The sequence below is a fragment of the Elaeis guineensis genome, chromosome 3, assembly GCF_000442705.2.
Source record: "Elaeis guineensis isolate ETL-2024a chromosome 3, EG11, whole genome shotgun sequence".
NCBI classification, from domain to species: Eukaryota; Viridiplantae; Streptophyta; class Magnoliopsida; order Arecales; family Arecaceae; genus Elaeis; species Elaeis guineensis.
In genome coordinates this window covers 126,765,055-126,782,868 of record NC_025995.2, presented here as the reverse complement: position 1 = coordinate 126,782,868, position 17,814 = coordinate 126,765,055, and the positions used below count along the sequence as shown (strand labels likewise).

Genomic DNA, 17,814 nt, shown 5'->3' with positions numbered 1-17,814 from the left:
GGAACCCAAATCGACACCGATGATGTTAAGAAAAGGAGACGAGGAAGTCAAGAAAACGCACTGAAACCCAGATTAGAGAGTTCCGAGGTCCTTGCCTATTTTCCCACCGGAGCCGAAGCCTTCCCCACGATCTCCTCTTCAGTAGCTCTCTGTTCTTTTCCCCCCTCTTCATGCGGACAACAAATAGAAGGGAAGGAGTCTTCGAAGCTCGATCCCAAGAAGTCGTGAGAGATCGGCTTCCACCGATCAGCACGACCGCCATTATCCCACCCCACCCCTTTTCTCCGTCTATTCTTCCCCGTTTCTTTGGTAGTTGATGAAGAATTTCTTCATCGTCCTCTTATGCTGATGCAATTCGAGAAGAGGGACCTCGGCGCCTCCAAGAATTATAGGATTAAAATAAAAGATGGGTCAAGGACGTATCGATTTTAATTTATAGGGAAAGACGAATGGTTGGCGTTGCGTCGCAGATCTTCCCCAAGGCGAGCTATCCCTTGAAATCCGTCGACTCGCTTTTCTCCTTTATCGTCGCCCTTGCACGATTTCGTAGCGCATCATCGTAAAATGGTGCTTTTGCGGCACCCAACTTCGCGTCCTCCATCGGCCGGGTCATACGAACCATGCAACAATGAAACACCACAGCACCCCACCCACCCCTTGGAAGCCATTGGAAGGTGGTGGGCTGATACGGATCGGGTGTATCAACTAATCATTTGGTTCCCCGCATCCTAATTAACATTCGGCTTAACAGGGTTGGCTAGACCAACCACAAATGCCGATGGAGGATTTAGACAGTCCAGCGGAGCAGAGAAAGACCTCTCGAGCACTGACACACATTTCAGCAAGCTTTCGGCAAAACAAGAAAAGCACCTATTGCAAGCAATGCTGATTGCCTTTTTACCAGGTGAGTCGAATCGGGATCAAGGCAAAAATTTCTGCTGCCAACGCAACACGTAACGGAAGAGAGAGTTCATCATAGATAACAAAACGGCTCAGGGATCGAAATCTTCAAGAATAATAGAAAAATATTTTATGTATAAAAAATAGAAAGGCTGCTATACGGTTCCATTCATCATGAAATTATTCGGGGAGAACCAGCATCCATAACATTGCTAATATTATCAGCAGCAATAAACTTTACACTCTTTCATCTCCTCTGGAAATTGAGGCACTTGATTGCCAGCGCAAATACCACAGCAAAGATGATGCAGAACCCGATTACCATTACTGCAACAATGGGCAAGAATTCATGCCCGAACCCAAAGTGCTCTTTCAGAAACGTTCTCACGCTAGTGGAGCTTACACCATCTGAAAGAATCATGTGTCTGTCGATATCGCCAAATTGGGAGGTCAGGAGGCCATATAGAGTCCAAGATATTGGATCGGCCCAATAATACCAACTCCACCATGCAGGCATCCTCTGCATTGAGCAAAAGCAAATTCTATAAAGCATTAACAAGATGGCAAAATATATAATATAAATGGTAAATTTGGACAACACTTGTTGACGGAGATGCTACTTCAAACAGAACCACAACAGAGGGGATAAAGTCGTGCTTCAGGGTGCTTTCTGACCACCACAAGCTCTTAAAAATCAAGGGGGAGGGATTCTCAGAGGCAGTAGTCCATAATGGCTAGGCAATGGAGAGGGCCTGTGCATAAAATAACTGGCAAAGAAATGTCCTTGGCATTTAAGCGGTAATAGAACCACATGCTTAGAAAGAACAGCAAGAAGAAAGCATAGAACTTCCTGATTGAGGTTAAAGTGGTGAACTATTGTAACATAAGCATATAAAAGGTAAAGATAACAGCAAATTCCAAAAGCAGCATCCACCTGGAGCCAACGAGGTTCAACCGGCATAGGACCTAAGATACCACAAAGGAACCAAGTAGGACGTATGAACGAATGTTGTTAAATGGACGATGTTTAAGGATATAGTAGTCCACCTGAATGAAAGACGTACATCAAGCTTAAGCTAACCCCCCCCCCCCCCAACTTTATAGACCGTACAAGATGGTACTTGGTTTACCATTTGGTGTAGCATATACAGGATTTTTTTTTTTCTTTTCATTTTTAAACCAAATTATGGCCTCCCAGAAACCACGGTGGTACACTAATAGAATATAAAGAGAGACCTAACTTACATGTCATATTTTAACTCATGCAACTAGGGAACAATCCTTTGAAATTCCGCAAGACTTCAAAAGAGTAAACAAAGGAGAAGATGGACAGAGTTTTATAAAAGGAAGTGATTAGCTCTAAAGGACAGATTACAAATCAAACACAATTTCTAGATCAACAGAAAGGGAAAGAAAAATATTACACTAGATGAGCAAACGTTATTGGTTCTTACCTTGTGCGTAATCATGAATCCACTAAAGAGATTCCACAGGGTGTAGAATGGTGCAGCTATTATTGGAGCCACAATATGATTCGGGGTGATTGCGATTGTCATCATACCGAAGAATGTAAAGTACAGCAAAGTGAAATACATAAAGAATATAAACCATAAAAACTTAGTAACTGTCCATTCAAATGAGCCCAAAGAATAGAATATGGTCCCATAAATAAGTGATTGTACAAGAACATATGGGAACTCGATAGAAACCTGCCCAAAGAACAACATGCACCAATTAGGTGATTAAGGTAGCATTGCATTGCAAACATAAGTCCATGAAAAAGGTCAGACCTGGGCAAATGCAAATGGTAGTGCAGAGTACATCCCTGCTGCTCTTTCTCTATATGAGACAAACCTTTCAATGGAAACCGCAGGTTGAACAGCGGTTGCATTGGTAATTCCAACAAATAGGACAGCAGCATACATTGATCCCATGGCATTAAAGATATCTTGCTGTGTCTCCCTGTGAGTTTTGGTTAACAACATACAAAGTGTAAGAAAAAAAATAACAAAAAGGAAAATATATTTCTACCAACTTACATAGCTAATAATATATTGTGAGAATCAATAGAGAACTAAATGATTTTCATCTAAACATGTTCTATTGAATGAAGAAGTGATTAGATGTTCAAATGATTAAAAAATTAGATTCTCTCATATTACAATCAAACGTTATATGTTTATCAACACCAACCCTCAGTTATTCCCATGTCTATCGCTATTGGAACACAGACACGGTAAATTTTTGGGTCGGGCTATATTAAGGAAAAAAAAGAACATTTGTATTTGGTGCTGCTGCAGAAATGCAAAGCGATCATTTTCCAGCAGGACATGTATACCGTGGGTGGGCCTTCCATAAAATTCATCCTCAGAACAACAGCTCCTTGGAGAGGAGCGCATAAAGCCAAAACTATTTCAGCTTCAACACACGCCCCTAATATCCTGATCTATTACAAGTATTGCAAGCATAACCAGTATCGGTTCTAACTAGTCGAACACATCCAAAAGTAACTCATTCCTTCTGAAAAAAACTTAAGCAATTAATTGAATTATGATTTACACATGTACCAAGACCCAGCCTGAGACGACAATAAAGTGTTTATGCTATAAAGCAGATCACAGAGAACCCTTGAGAAAGCAGTATTACCTACAATAAAAAAAAAAAAATTGCAAAAATATTCATGAATACCTTCTAGAACCAAATCCCCAACAAATTGTTCCAAACATCAATGAAATGATAACAGTATAGAAGAAACGAACTGCTGTATATTGAGGATTCCTCCAATATGACAGATTCTGCTTCCAAAGACAAGCAAGATACTGGACCAGATATGACTGCGAATACTTGGTCGGAAAGCTAAGCTCCTTTGATTCACTGTTTGGCTTGCTTAAATTTTCAACTAAATTTCTGTTCTGTCTGAAACATACAGGACCAACAAAATAAGCATAAAATAAAGGTTGAAAAAACCATCATCAATCTTTGAAAAACTACACATACTGGAAAAGTTTAGACTTCCGATAGTAATCTGCAAAGTCCACACAAAGATGACTTTCCATCAAGGGATTAGTCACCTCAAGCATCCATGCAGCAGGATTATAACCATCCTTGATCTTAGGTACTCCGGGAATTGCCTAAACAATCATGGTGATTTATTTAAGCAAAGGGAGATAACCATTTTTGCAAGTATTAACAAGATAACATGCATGATTACAAACTAAAGAAAAGAAAGAAAATACCTCAAAGAACTCAATTAGCTTGCAGGAATTGCGACCTAAAGGGCCAGCATATATAAGTTCTCCTCCACGCTTCATAAACAAAAGCTGTAAATATATACATTACATCGCAAATTAAAACAAAGAACAGAGTGACTTACTTTGCTTCTATGTTTGATATGCCACTAATAATTTATGTTACTGCCTTGACATCAAGCTACCAAAAAGTCAATTTATGTCTACGCAGTCCATGGAATGTATGTTAATTGGTCAGCGATATTAACTAAAGTATAAATCAAGTCATTTTAATTTTCAAGATTGGTTGGATGGTTTAAATTGGAAAAAGAAAATATGCAGCATCTTTATGTACAAATGCTTCCTTAGATGTGAAAAATCAAGTAAAGTTGCCTTCTACTCAAACCAAACAAGCAAATTTATGTACAAATGCTTCCTCGGATATGAATACCATCATATATAAAATCCTAAATGTAAGGAAAGAGATAAACCTCATCGAAAGACTCAAAAATATCTATGCTTGGTTGATGAATTGTGCACACAATTGTCCGTCCAGTGTTCACTATATTTCTTACTGTTCTCATGACAATTGCCGCAGCTCTGGCATCCAATCCTGATGTTGGTTCATCCATGAACACAATAGAAGGATTTGCAACAAGCTCCACAGCAATTGTTAACCGTTTGCGTTGTTCCGTGGATAAACCATTGACTCCTGGTAATCCAACAAGAGCACCACTTAATGATGTGAGTTCAACAAGTTCCATCACCTCTTCTACAAAAACCTGCAAAAAGCCCATGGCATTCCAGATAATAAATTCTGAAGTCAAAATATTAATTAAAAAAAAAAATGTGGTTATCAAAATTATACCCTTCTAGTCTTCAAGTCAACATGAGAAGGCAATCGGAGCCATGCTGAGTAAAGAAGTGACTCGATAACAGTCATACAAGGAGAATGGACATCATTCTGTTCACAATATCCAGAGATTCTTGCAAAGGTTTCTTGATTTTTCGGATAGCCAGATATAGTTATGCTCCCTTCTATCAGTCCTCCAGTCTTCCTACCAGCTAAAACATCCATTAGTGTAGTTTTACCAGCCCCACTGACTCCAACGAGTGCTGTAAGTATTCCAGGCCTAAAAGCTCCAGTGACATTAACCAACAATTGCAGTCGATCCTCTAGTATGCCTTGTTGTTTCAATTCCTGCTAGCAGTACTGGATAAGAATGAAGAAATATTTAAAAGTTTATTTAACATATGCAGCGAAAAAGAGAGCAGCATAAACCTACCACAGGCACATCCACATAGTAATTGATATCAGTAAAACACATAGAAAGAGGTTCAAAGGGTAAAACCATGCCCTTCTGTCCTTACCATTTGCTTCTGCATCCAAAATAAGCAATGATCAAAATATAAGTACCGCTACATGGATCAAACCCAAGTACATAGCCGAACAATAACAACACAAAACCAAGCAAACTAAGTAAAATGGTATAACTAAGCAGTTTACCATAAACAAGTACGGTTGACTGCAATATCAAACCAGAGTAATGGAAAGGACACTAGAGATGTTGTACCTCATTCGATTATCTAATGATCACCAAAGACTCTTGTAGCTTGCATAGCTCAATAAGCATTAAAAAAAATCAAGAAAACTAAGCAAAATGGCACAATCAAGCATTTCACTTTAAAATTAAATAAAAAAATATAACAGCAGAGCAGTTAATCCACACAAGAAAGCAAAACCTCGATGTTTAAACAATGAGCCATGGATCCTGCATTTACTACTAGAATGTGACAGCAAGAACATCAACAAATCTATGTACTGCTTGCCCATCTTTTTCACAAAAACAGCCCATGAACTCCAAGAAAACAAAGAAAAATTTTGAGTTCTCAGATGTTCTCCATGTGAGGCACAGCATCATACCAATCATGTTGGTCAAAAATAGTATCTCTGACCTGTCATCATGCTTTGGTGCAAATAGGATCTTAACTCAACAATATGTCCCTGCCCTTTCCTCCTTTGATCCCTCTCCCGGAGTTCCTCTTTGGAAACCACAGCTTGTTGCTTCCCCAGAGCTGCATTAAATTTAGACAACATAAGAGCAACCTGATTATCATTAGCAACTGGAAGGTGAAATAAACCTGAAATGCAGTAGCAAATCCAAAAGGGAGCTTACGATTGAGGTAAGTCAAGAACAAGGTGAACAGGATGTTGAATATGACTGTATAACAGAACAAGGCACAAACGCCAATCCAAAACCAATAACTTTCTGTAAATAAACCACATCCTTTCAGTACTGCCTTGCCTAATGAAACATTATTCTCACTGAGTTTCTGCAACGAGAATAATTATAACATGGTAACGTATCAGTAATTCACGCAATACATAACTCCAAAATAATTTTCCTTATGGTATAAGCATATACTAAAAATAACAAAAGAAACATATAGCAAACTTAAATTATAAGGTTTTCATGACATGAAGGCATTTAACAAGCAAAGTTTAACACATGCCCTAATAAGTCATACATTTCATTAAAACATATTAATGTGCACAATCACATTAAAGCATTATCTCCCAAGATAAGTGACGCACACAAGAAAGGAAGCATTCTTTGCTTCTTGTATTCTAAATTTCCCTTTCAACAACACAATTTACATGCATTGCAGAATGCATTTAAATAGCTTTCACAATTTGATATATTATATATTCTCGTAGTCAATATGTGTGAAGAATAAAGATAGGTTAGAGAATGTGACTTGCACAAAAACCATTGATTATATTTTCTTTAAAGTGAATGATCTCACAGACCCTGTTGCATACTCATGTCTTGCTTGAGTAAGCATATCAGTTCCCTTCTTTAAAGATTTTCCCCACCAAACTAGAGAAGGGCACTCATACCAATATAGTGAAAAGTTGAACTGACAGTCAATATATTTGGTAAAGCTTCTATAAAGATGTAATTTTGACATTAATGACCATAATGTTTTTGGCATTAGGTCTTGAAAGACTTTATGAGGAACCATGACCAGATATGACCACTAAGCCAAGGACTACCAATACAAGAACCTCATTACCTTGTTCCAAGAATGCCCAAGGAACTCATTAACTGAAATAGCATTCTGAGCATACATCAATGGAGAGATCCAGTAGCCCCAAATCCACCAGTCTGGGATGCTATCTGTTACAAGTAACAAACATCACTAGAAAAGATAACATCAACCATGCAATGCACACATATTAAGCAAAAAAAAAAGCGTTTTTGATAAATTATTACCTCTAGAAATGATAAATCCTCCAAGAATCATGACAACCAGCAGGGCAAAAGATCCAAAGGTGTTGGAAACTATCATATTTCGACCCAAGGATGCCATCACATGGAAAAGAGCCAAAGACATTTGGTGCAAAAAGAAAAGCAACAGGAACTGTGACAGGAATCTGCAAATCAACACAATATGGTGACTCTTTCTAAAAGCAATCTCCAACCTTAAAATATAATTTCATCAAGGATATGTCTCAACTATTACCTCGTAATTTGTGGATCATAACCAACCACATAGTAGGTAACAGCCACCCACATCCCAGACTCTGCTAGGGAAGTTGGAATGCTTAAGAGCCAAGAAGGAAGCGTATAAGTCCATGGTGGATAAAAGTGCAAATCCCTATGCTTGTAAAGCACTGGAAGCTTTGTTATCAACAATGAAACTTCAGTGAACCCATTGAACAGAATCATTATCATTGCAAAATACAGTGCCCCAAGATAGACAATTCCATCATCTATGGTACTATGATGCATTGTTGTTCGGAAGAACACCGTCATTGTAACAAAAGCAACAAGCAGAAGCTGCGGAACAGCAACAACAGTCACGTTAAAGCATTTTTTAAAATTTGAATATGTATGTCTCAAAGTATACTCTTAGATCACATGTTAATATCAAAAAACCAGCAAAAGTCATAATGCGTAACACATTTATCAACTTAGCCAAAATTCACAAGTATATCAACCAATCTAGCAAATTCACATCATCTGTGAATTTCAGATCAGCTCGAAAGCTTATAAAGCAGCAGGTACACCATTGATCAACTTTGCCAAAATTCATCAGTAGCTAAATCACATTATCACTTATCAGATAAAGAAAATTGTTCAAAAACTAATAAATTGACATACGAAATAATATATGTTGATGTCAAAAATTAACAAGCAACCAGGTACCACGTTAATTAAGTTAAAAAATACAACATCATTAATAAATTCGAAATCCTGTCTTCTGACCTGAATTTTCTCAAAAACTAGTTGCTGCATGATTGCAGCAGCTTTTTATCATTTTAGCTCTCAGTGCAAACAGTTCACAAAAGAAATAGTTTATCCCCCCCCCCCCCTCCACCCCAGGAAAAAAAAAAGAAAAACATAAAACCATCTTGCTATGTTCATAAATTAATCTCCATGAATGTTCTTCTCATCCTTTACCTGAACAAATTTGAAGACATAGACAAATGAATTTCGTTTCATCAATAACAGCTGCCAGGCAAAGTTGGCCTTTAGAAGCTCAAAACTTTTCACACCATAACTAGAAGTCGATAGAGCTGCAGGATGGTTGCGAAGACAGTTATATGGAACAGCCAGTTCCTCGTATAGTCTCTTACCAACACAAAATGAATTGAAAGCATCTGCAAACTTCGATACAGGTATAAATTGGTATGGACAGTCATGTGGATACCAGTACTGCCGCTGATCTTTCTTGGATGTGACCTGAAATTACAAGTAGCAAGATGAAAATAGATGAGTTATATATCAAGCAGAGGATCTTGAACCTCATACAAAAGGCCAGAGGTATGAGTGCTTACTTCTTGCAAAAAGTCAGCCACATTTTTCCTTTCAGGGCACCTAAAGCCCATAGCAGCAAAGAAGTCAATAGCAGCATCACGGGGTCCCTGATAAACAATCTGGCCTTCAGATATAAGAATGACATCATCAAATAACTCATAGTTTCTGGAGCTGGTTGCAGCAAAGATATGATCGTGGTTCCATCAAGTGCACGGGTAGAATGTCTAAGATACTTGATGATTTGATGAGTGGTTGAACTGTCAAGCCCGGTAGATATCTCATCCATGAATAATACCCTAGCTGGCCCAACTAGTAATTCACCTGATATAATGATTCTAATGTAATATGTATCATTTGAGAAAAGAAGTCAATGGAATATTTACCAGCAATTGTGAAACTGATAGATAATCAAGGAGGACAGAGGAAAATTAAAGAAGACATATGATTATATAAACTGTTTACCTGTTGTAAGTCGTTTCTTCTGTCCACCTGAGATTCCTTTCATCATCTCATCTCCAACAAGTGTGTCGGCACAAACATCCAGCCCTAAAATCTTGGCTAGGTAAAACTTAGCACTTCAGAAAACTTAGCCTCATATAATAATCACGAGGAAACACTTATATCCATCATGCAGCTAATATACTAGACAATAGCACATAGCATGTAACTGTAAGTTCCACACAAATGATGCAACTCATAAGAAATTGCATGTACCGATGACATTTAGGTAATTTGAATATGACATTTTTCGTGACCTTTTGTTTCAGATGTTAATGTGAAGAATTCATAATGTACATGGCAAGTTACTAAATCTTGTCCAATAATTCTCCCACTTAAACATGGTTGGCTTCTAGGATCAGGGTATGGTTAATTGAATTTTGAGGAAGTTTTGTAACCACTTCTCAAATGTAAAACCTAACATAAATCCTCTGTATCAGTGCAGAATTTTTGACCTCAGCATCTCTAAGCAAGAGAAGCACCAATTGAACCTAAGAGGCTAATCAGTAAGTCAATAGACATAACTATTTCGTTATGAAATTTAAACCCTTCATGGTTCCCAAGACTTGTCAAGGGACTACATGAAGGGAGAGTATGCGAGGTTTCACATAGGGAAGTGTGAATCTTTGGGGTACACATTTTGAGCCTCAAAATGGAATTGAAACACAGATTATAACTCTGCAGGCAAAGCAAGTCCCTACAACTATTTTATAGATATATCATTATGGATATGGAGTTAATAAGTAGAAGATACATCCAGTCAAAAATACATGCATGTTCATCCTGAATGCATCCCCCTTAGCATTTGTAAATGATACAAAAATTCCATGATTATAAATGACACAGCCTCTCTTGAACATATCAAATCATTAAAAGAAATTCCAGATTTGATGACTTTAAAATACTAGCTAAATAAGAGCTTAAGCACGACCATAAATCAACATTATAGGCATAGGAGAAAAAAGTGCGGTCACAATCAAGAGTAAAATTGCATTGAAGAAAAAACAAACTTTCAATTATGACAACCAATAAATGCTGAAACTTTAAAGTCAAAATATCTTGTTCTTAGACAGAAAGTTTCTCAAAGAGAAGGAAATTTTCTTGTAATTCTAACATGACAGCACCTAACAAAATGATTAGATATTATTGAAAAAAATGTAGTTATTTAAAAATTAAAAATTGTTTGGCTGATAATTATCATTTTCCCTAATTCTATTAACATGCTGGATCACTAAAATTTGATTCATGTTACAACGCAAAGCAAAAGTTCACCACATGCAATTTTCCAAAATATGTTGATGCGGAGGATCACTGAACTCGATGTAGACCATTTTGGCCACTATGGATAGGCTGGATAGGGTTCAGGAGCAAGATCTGCTATATCGGAAAGTCAACTCGCAAGCCAAACTTCCAGAAGCCATAACTTGGTCATATGACGTTCGTAAGAGGGTGGCTCCCTAGAGATCAGGATGAAATTCCTCGGTTTGAGCCCCGAAACAGGTCGGTAAATGCAAAAAATTTCTTTTCGAATAAGACTTTGACCAAGTGTAGTGTCCAATCAAAGAAGAATCTGACAGAACGACAGAAGGCAGAATTGATATAGAAGTTGAGATCTACCTCCTAACGAGTTTAATCTTTTTTCAAATTATTTCTACTAGACACGTCTGTTTTAGATAAAAGAATCCCTTTCAAATTAGAAGAGAAATCCGACCCAATTTGTATAAGGCCAGACCTCATTGTTATAAATAGAGGATATGTACCCCATTTTTAATCAATGAAAAAAATAAAAAGAGAAAGAAAAAGGACTTGAGCCCTACTTTCAAAAGTTCTCTCCTTCTTCTTCTACTTTTTTTTCTTTGAGAGATTAAGTTGAGCAGCTTGAAAGAAATCTTCCTTCTTCCCAATCGGATCATACGCATTCTGTACAGCTAATCTCTACAACAAGTCAGCACCTATACTTGTAAAGAATGCCATGCTTCAACATCGCTGAAGGCAAAATGACCTAAAGAATGCTTGATATAATGTCTACGCACAGCTTTCTTAACTGTCAGAACAGCCTTATGCTGCAATGTGGTAGTCATGTTATGGCAGTATGAAGATTGCCCGCAGCTTTCCTAACATTTTTCTGGAACACTATCAGTATTACCAACAGATCCAGCAGTCACATTTGAATATAAGGATTAACTGACAAGAAAACAATCTACTGATGAGCTAGCAATTGCTAAGTGATATTACTTAATGATAGAATACGGAGACATTCAAATGGTACAGGCATATACCTTGAGTATAAATTCCACTACCAAGTTTGTCTGTTTGCCCTCTAGTGCTAATGCCTGAAAAGAAAACAAAATGAAGTACATATTCTTTGCAAACAACACTGAAAACAATAAGATAGAGACAGCTACAATCACTAACCTTCATAAATATATCCAGATCCTCATCAGGTTTTATTCCCTCATTCTTCTCTCTTCTTAAAAGTTCCATAAGCATGTCTGCATGCAGGCTCATGTTTCAGCAACAAATCAAAACCAAAAACATTTTGGCAATCAATATTTCCCAAGCTTACCATATTTTATTCCAACACCTTGACAATGTCCTGCGAATTCCAAGGTTTCTCTCACAGTCATCTCTGCAGCATGCCAGTCTTGCTGACTGACATAAGCAGAAGTTCGTTGAGGAACAAATTCATCTAGATTGTGCCCGTTGTAAGTAATGTTCCCCAACATCTATAAAAAAATGAAAATTTGTTAGTCAACCAAGATAAAATTAAAGCACTGCAAACATAAGGCATTGTATTTGCAAGAAAACAAGGTATGACACATTAACTTCTCTGAATCAGTAAATAGGACCACATGTGATGATCATAGCTATGATAATGATGAGGAGGATGATTATAACAAGGTAATACACAAATTTTATATTTTTTTTGGTATAGTATATTCAAGTCTTATCAAACCAAGCCATGTGAGAATCACCTGCATCACTCTTTTAGTTTCATTGAGTGGCTGCAACTGCAAGAGTGAGAAGATATGTTCGAGCCACAATAAAAAATGTGGCATTTTAGTAAGTTTTGCTTGCTGACTGGAAAAGGTTGGAGTGGGAATTGGCAAAAGTACTACAAACAAACCAACGATGACCCTCCAAATTTTTGCATCCAAATTATGTCTTACGTACTCACTGTCTCGCTCGACTGTGCCATATGGATAGCTTTTTTAGCATGTTTTCCAGTAAGAGGATGAAACTTATACCATTACAGGTAGAGTAAGTGCCCCCCCCCCTCCCCCCTCCCCCCTCCTTTTATGTAAATCAGCAGAAGAAACTATCATCACAAAGCCAATGTTAATATAAAGCCACCAATAAAGCCAGATACAATTAAAGTTGCTTAGCTTGTGAAACAGGGAAAGGTGGCATACCTTTAGATCAGAACCAAGCCGTCCAGCAAGAGCCAAAAGCAAAGTTGTCTTTCCAGAGCTTGGAGGTCCCAAAAGCAATGTCATTCTGCAAACACCAAACATAAGCATCTGATAAGAACTAAATAACATGACAAAGGAAAAGCTATAACTGCAGGTCCAGCTTCTTTTTACCTAGAAGGACGGATGATCCCACTGATGTTATCCAATATTGGCAATTTTGTTCTTCCGCCAGGGAAGACCCTCAAATAACTTAGGAAGGCCTTGCACCCAAAAAAAATAAAATATTGGATTAGAGAAGCAACAAAAAAGATTACAATATCACTCAGGCTATGCTAGGTAAGTGAAGAGGCCAAGTAATTCACTAGGTAAGTTGATATACCATTCATGAAGCTAGCTTGTCAGCAGCACTAGTAAATATAAGCAGACACTTGAAATTGAAAAATCAATTTGCAGAATGAATGTTGTCCAAATTACTTGAATATAAAGATGCAATACAAATCCTACCTCTGCCATGTTAAAGACAAAATTGGGGATTGTGGGCAGTGCTCTACTTCCCACATGAACATAAGCATCTACTTTCAGTTCCTGAAATCGGACCTCGATCTTGGGAAACTCTAGATGTACTCTGTAAAACCAAAGAAAAGATAGAACACAAGCAAAGAAAATGACCAACAAATACAACGTCAATTCTATAATACAACTACAAGCGTAAGACAAAATAAAACTCCCATAAAAAGGCACCCTTCGAAACAATGCCTTTACTTTTTAATCATGTAAGAAATGCATCAAATTTCTACGTGAGACAATGGACAAATGCAGAGAGAATGTCCCCAGAGAGTCATCAAAAAGATGACGGAATCATTAGAGGAAAAAGGGGGGAACTTGCATATATATAGACTCGGGTCAATTCTAAAAAGCCTAAGACAAGATGGCATATAGAAATTAGAGATATTACCACAAACCATATGACGAGTAAATGATTGCATACGAGGAAAGATCCCAAACATGTCAATAATGGAGAAAAAAACAGTAAAGACTTATGCGAATAAAGCTAGAGAACTTGGGGGATATTGCCATTTAGGAGCAGAGCAGCTGTAATTGTCTGCCTGCTACCAGCACTATTAATTCTTTATTGGTTGAACATGAGATATCTGGCCGAGAGTTGATGTATTGTTATCTCAGCCCTCTGAATTTCACACTCTATTATAACTTCTTTTATTTCTTTCTTGGAAGACTGCCTTCTTTTTGGCAGCCACTACTTCCTTGTACTCCTTTCTGCAGCCATTTTGGCTGAATCAATAAAAGATGGGTGGTCCACGACCTCCCTTTCAATCAGAGAGAAAAAAAAAAGACTTCTACTCCATGCTCAACACATTAATATCTGATCCTCGAGAAAAGAAAAAGAAAAAAAAAAAAAGGAAACTTCTACGCTACCAGCAAGAGAACGACTTTGCATAAAATAGAGAAAGAAATATCGACATGCATGCCACCAGCAAGAGAACGTGTAAAAACTTTATATTAAATTTTAGAAGAAAGTAAACAAATTCTGCATGCAAGAAAACTAGAAACAATAGAATAAATCAAAGGTTCATGAAAAATGTAGCTGCAAAAAAAAAAAAAGAAAAAAGAAAAAAGGAAAGATAATATGCTTCTATCATACTCAATGTAGGGCGAAGATTCCATGTCGAACCAAAACACAGGCAGAACAACAACAAGAACAAAAAAAAGGGAAAAGAGAGAGAAGCTTACGCGTCGAATCTTTGTCGGATCCGCTTGAAGAACTGCTCTGCATCACCAGAATCACCAAGAAGGCGGTCGATCAAGTCCGTGCGGTCCCCCACGGTGAGGCGGGCGACGTCGACCTCGGAACGACCCCCGGCGCCGGCCCGAAGGATGCCGCGGCGGACGCGAGCGAAGGTGGGGAGCCGCTCGAGCGCCGCCCACCGGAGCGCCGCCTCGTCGTCGTCCTCGCATTCCCTATACGAGCCCGACCTCGTGAACACCGCCTCCGCGGAGTTCCACATCCCTACGAGGACGACCACTCCAGTCGCGAGAGGAGGATAAAGGCGGTGGATAATAATAGACGAGGAGGAAGGAGTATCGTAGTAGAAGAAGAAGAAGAAGAAGAAGTGGAGGGACGGATAGGGTGCGGTGATTGCTTCCACCGACTTCGTAGGCTGTGAGGGGGGTTGGTAGGTCGAGCATTTATTTCCCCCTTCTTCCAACTCACTCTCTCTCTCTCTCTCTCTCTCTCGTTCTCTCGCCTGCTGCCGTTTTCTCTGCTTCTCTCCTTTCTCGCGGGTCTCTCGGGGAGGAGGGAAGGACGAGTGGGTTTAAGTGGCGGTTTAAGGCTGGCTTCTTGTTCTTGATTTCTTGATTTCGGCCTGCAATGGCGGTTGGCTTGCAACGTTAAAAGGTGTTTTAAGTGCGCGAGCTTGCATGTGATGGGCGTCGGGGGCATTTATTGGCGGAGAAAGGAGAGGCGCCAGAGTTAGTCTGGGGCCGTTTAGTTGGGTGTTTTCATCACCGGTGCTTAGCCGGGTGATGATATGATAATATTTTACTCCTAAACCTCGCAACGCATCGACACCAACGAACGTTTGCATCCATTGGCACATTGTGAGTGAGACATTTGATCTCGGAGGTGGGCTTCGTATGTGGTGCGTCGGACCGTTACTTCGGGTGAGAGGAAAAAAAAAAAAAAAAAAAAATATATATATATATATATATATATATGCGTTTTATACCAGATAGATTATATTACTTCGGCCCCGCGGCGTAGAGTCATGGACCTTTCTGCATTATGGTGCTGAAAGTTGAATTTGAAAAAAAAAAAATTACAGGGAAACTTATAACCACTCTTTTCTTAAAATGCAAAAGTCTGAGAAAGTGCATACTATATGTCATAGAAAGATGTGATGTATATAATTATTGATTCTGATTTATCTAAGAGCGTCTGAGAGACGCAATATATGTACTCTTAAAAAATATAAAAATAAATAATAAATGTTAGAGGGTGAGCATGAGTATGAACCCTAGGCTTTATGGTTTGTAGCCATGCAAATTCTAATAGGCTATGCTAGCATCGTGCAGCATTAGGGATACATGGTGCAAGGGAAGACATGTAAATGGATATTTGTAGAAACTGATGCTCGACGATACACAACCAAAGGAAGTTTTAGTTCAATAACATAAACAGATAGATAGTATAGATGTTGGCTCGAGAATAGAGTGACCACTATAACCTACTGATTTCCGGCTATTATGATGTGTGCTTAGATGAATCCCCGGAAAGATAATCTTGGTTCTACATGTTTAGCAAACCGATTCTCTCCAGTCGAATCATGAAGCTCATTTAAACATGGCCGTCATGCCATATGTAGATTGGTACAATTGACAAACTAGCTGTCTCCAGTTCAACCTTGAACTAGAGAGAATCCCAACTTATCTGTGGTACCAAATTAAACGAGACCGCATGCCCTTAACGGCCCCATTGGAAACTCTCAAGCCATGTACTTAAAATGTGGGCCGCTAAGTTGTGTATATTAGTGAACTTCACATGGAGAGAGATTCTTCTTTTGTATATAGATTAGATGGAAAGAGAGAGAGAGGGATTGACCATTTCAAATTTTCAAAAAAATCACCACAAATGGTGCCCACATTCACTTTGATTATCCATCCAAAACAGATAACAATAACATTGGATGAGTGGTATTCCAAAAATTTCACGTATTATTGCAATTATTTTGGTAGGAATTCTCGTCTTTCGTTTGAGAGGCCAAAGAGCAGCAATCGTACGGTATATAAATTAAGCACCATGCTACGAGGGGACCAAGAGCAAACCCGTGACCCTCGGTGGCTGGAAACCACACGGCTAGCTGGGAGGTTGGGGTCAACACGCCACCCTTTCCAGGGCCGGGACTCCCAGCCCTGTAAACCCAAATAAGGCGAGGGCATTAATTAGGGTGGGTACGATGGAGCACCTTCCTCGCCCATAGAAGGGGAAGGCATTGATTGATGTTGCCCCAAGTCCCTCCACATCAGGGCAAAGCTTAGCTAGATAAGCAGATTAACTGGCCTTTTCATCTATGTGCCCTATCACCACCTCTATTATCTTTCTGGGGTCCCCTGCTCCCTACTTTTGGAATCCGTCATTGCGAGGTGGTAGCAAGTGGTAAGTCGATTTGCTCTTCCATCAAGCTCATCCATTTAATGGCTTGTAATATGGTTGGGTATGACCCTAATGGAGTTTTCTTTGACCACCATCTTTTTTTATTTTGGTAAGGGAACCCATGGGCCAAAAAAAATTAAAGATGGTATCTTAGAAACTGTGCAGAGTATGCATCAGCAGCCAAATTGTGAACAAACTACAGTGGAATCCAACTATGATCCTGATAGAAAATATGGTGATCGGTGATTGCTCCGGCTGCAACCCAATCAGCTAGCAGTTTGGTTAGCTTCTCTAAAATATCAGTGATCAGAAAACTAGTTTGATTAGCATCTTCAAATTAGAAAACATTAGAAAAATGATCCATGGATAAATAAACTGGGGTTGCTTCAGGATCACACCTCTTTTTTTAGCAATCAAGAACCTATATTTGAGTCTTTTGATAATGCACCACCAAGTATGTTAACATGGATAATTATAATCAATATAAATATATATTTTTTGAATAAATCAATTATAGCAGTCAAAAACTTTCACTTAAGCTTGTTTTCGTGAATTCGTGATACCTGGCCTTTACCTCTAAACCACATTCTTTGGCCGTATGTTTCATGTTCGTTTAGCATGTTGTCTTAGATTTTTTTTTTTTTTTTTTTTAAAGTTTCCGGACACTTTTGCCACAAGATGGACGCTGGTCCACAACTTTTGGTTCGATGTCCAACCAAGGCCGACGACTTATAGCGACAGATTGAAAGTGATGCTCATGACGAGCATGACCTGTGGCA

At 38.6% G+C, this 17,814-nt stretch overlaps 1 protein-coding gene across 1 annotated transcript; it reads right to left on the bottom strand.

The window, feature by feature from the left end:
• Nucleotides 1-1,007: 1,007 nt before the first annotated feature.
• On the bottom strand, nucleotides 1,008-15,196 carry LOC105040247 (ABC transporter G family member 31). The gene is given in 26 exon segments (XM_010916689.4): nucleotides 1,008-1,420; nucleotides 2,355-2,609; nucleotides 2,691-2,862; nucleotides 3,589-3,816; nucleotides 3,898-4,031; nucleotides 4,137-4,220; nucleotides 4,619-4,909; nucleotides 4,996-5,328; nucleotides 5,414-5,490; nucleotides 5,493-5,507; nucleotides 6,084-6,203; nucleotides 6,305-6,461; nucleotides 7,206-7,309; nucleotides 7,406-7,566; nucleotides 7,656-7,972; nucleotides 8,597-8,878; nucleotides 8,974-9,116; nucleotides 9,119-9,274; nucleotides 9,416-9,506; nucleotides 11,731-11,784; nucleotides 11,867-11,943; nucleotides 12,018-12,177; nucleotides 12,865-12,949; nucleotides 13,036-13,124; nucleotides 13,369-13,489; nucleotides 14,614-15,196. Coding segments are annotated over 26 exon segments (4,254 nt in total). The 5' UTR covers nucleotides 14,889-15,196; the 3' UTR covers nucleotides 1,008-1,147.
• Between the last annotated feature and the right edge of the window lie 2,618 nt (nucleotides 15,197-17,814).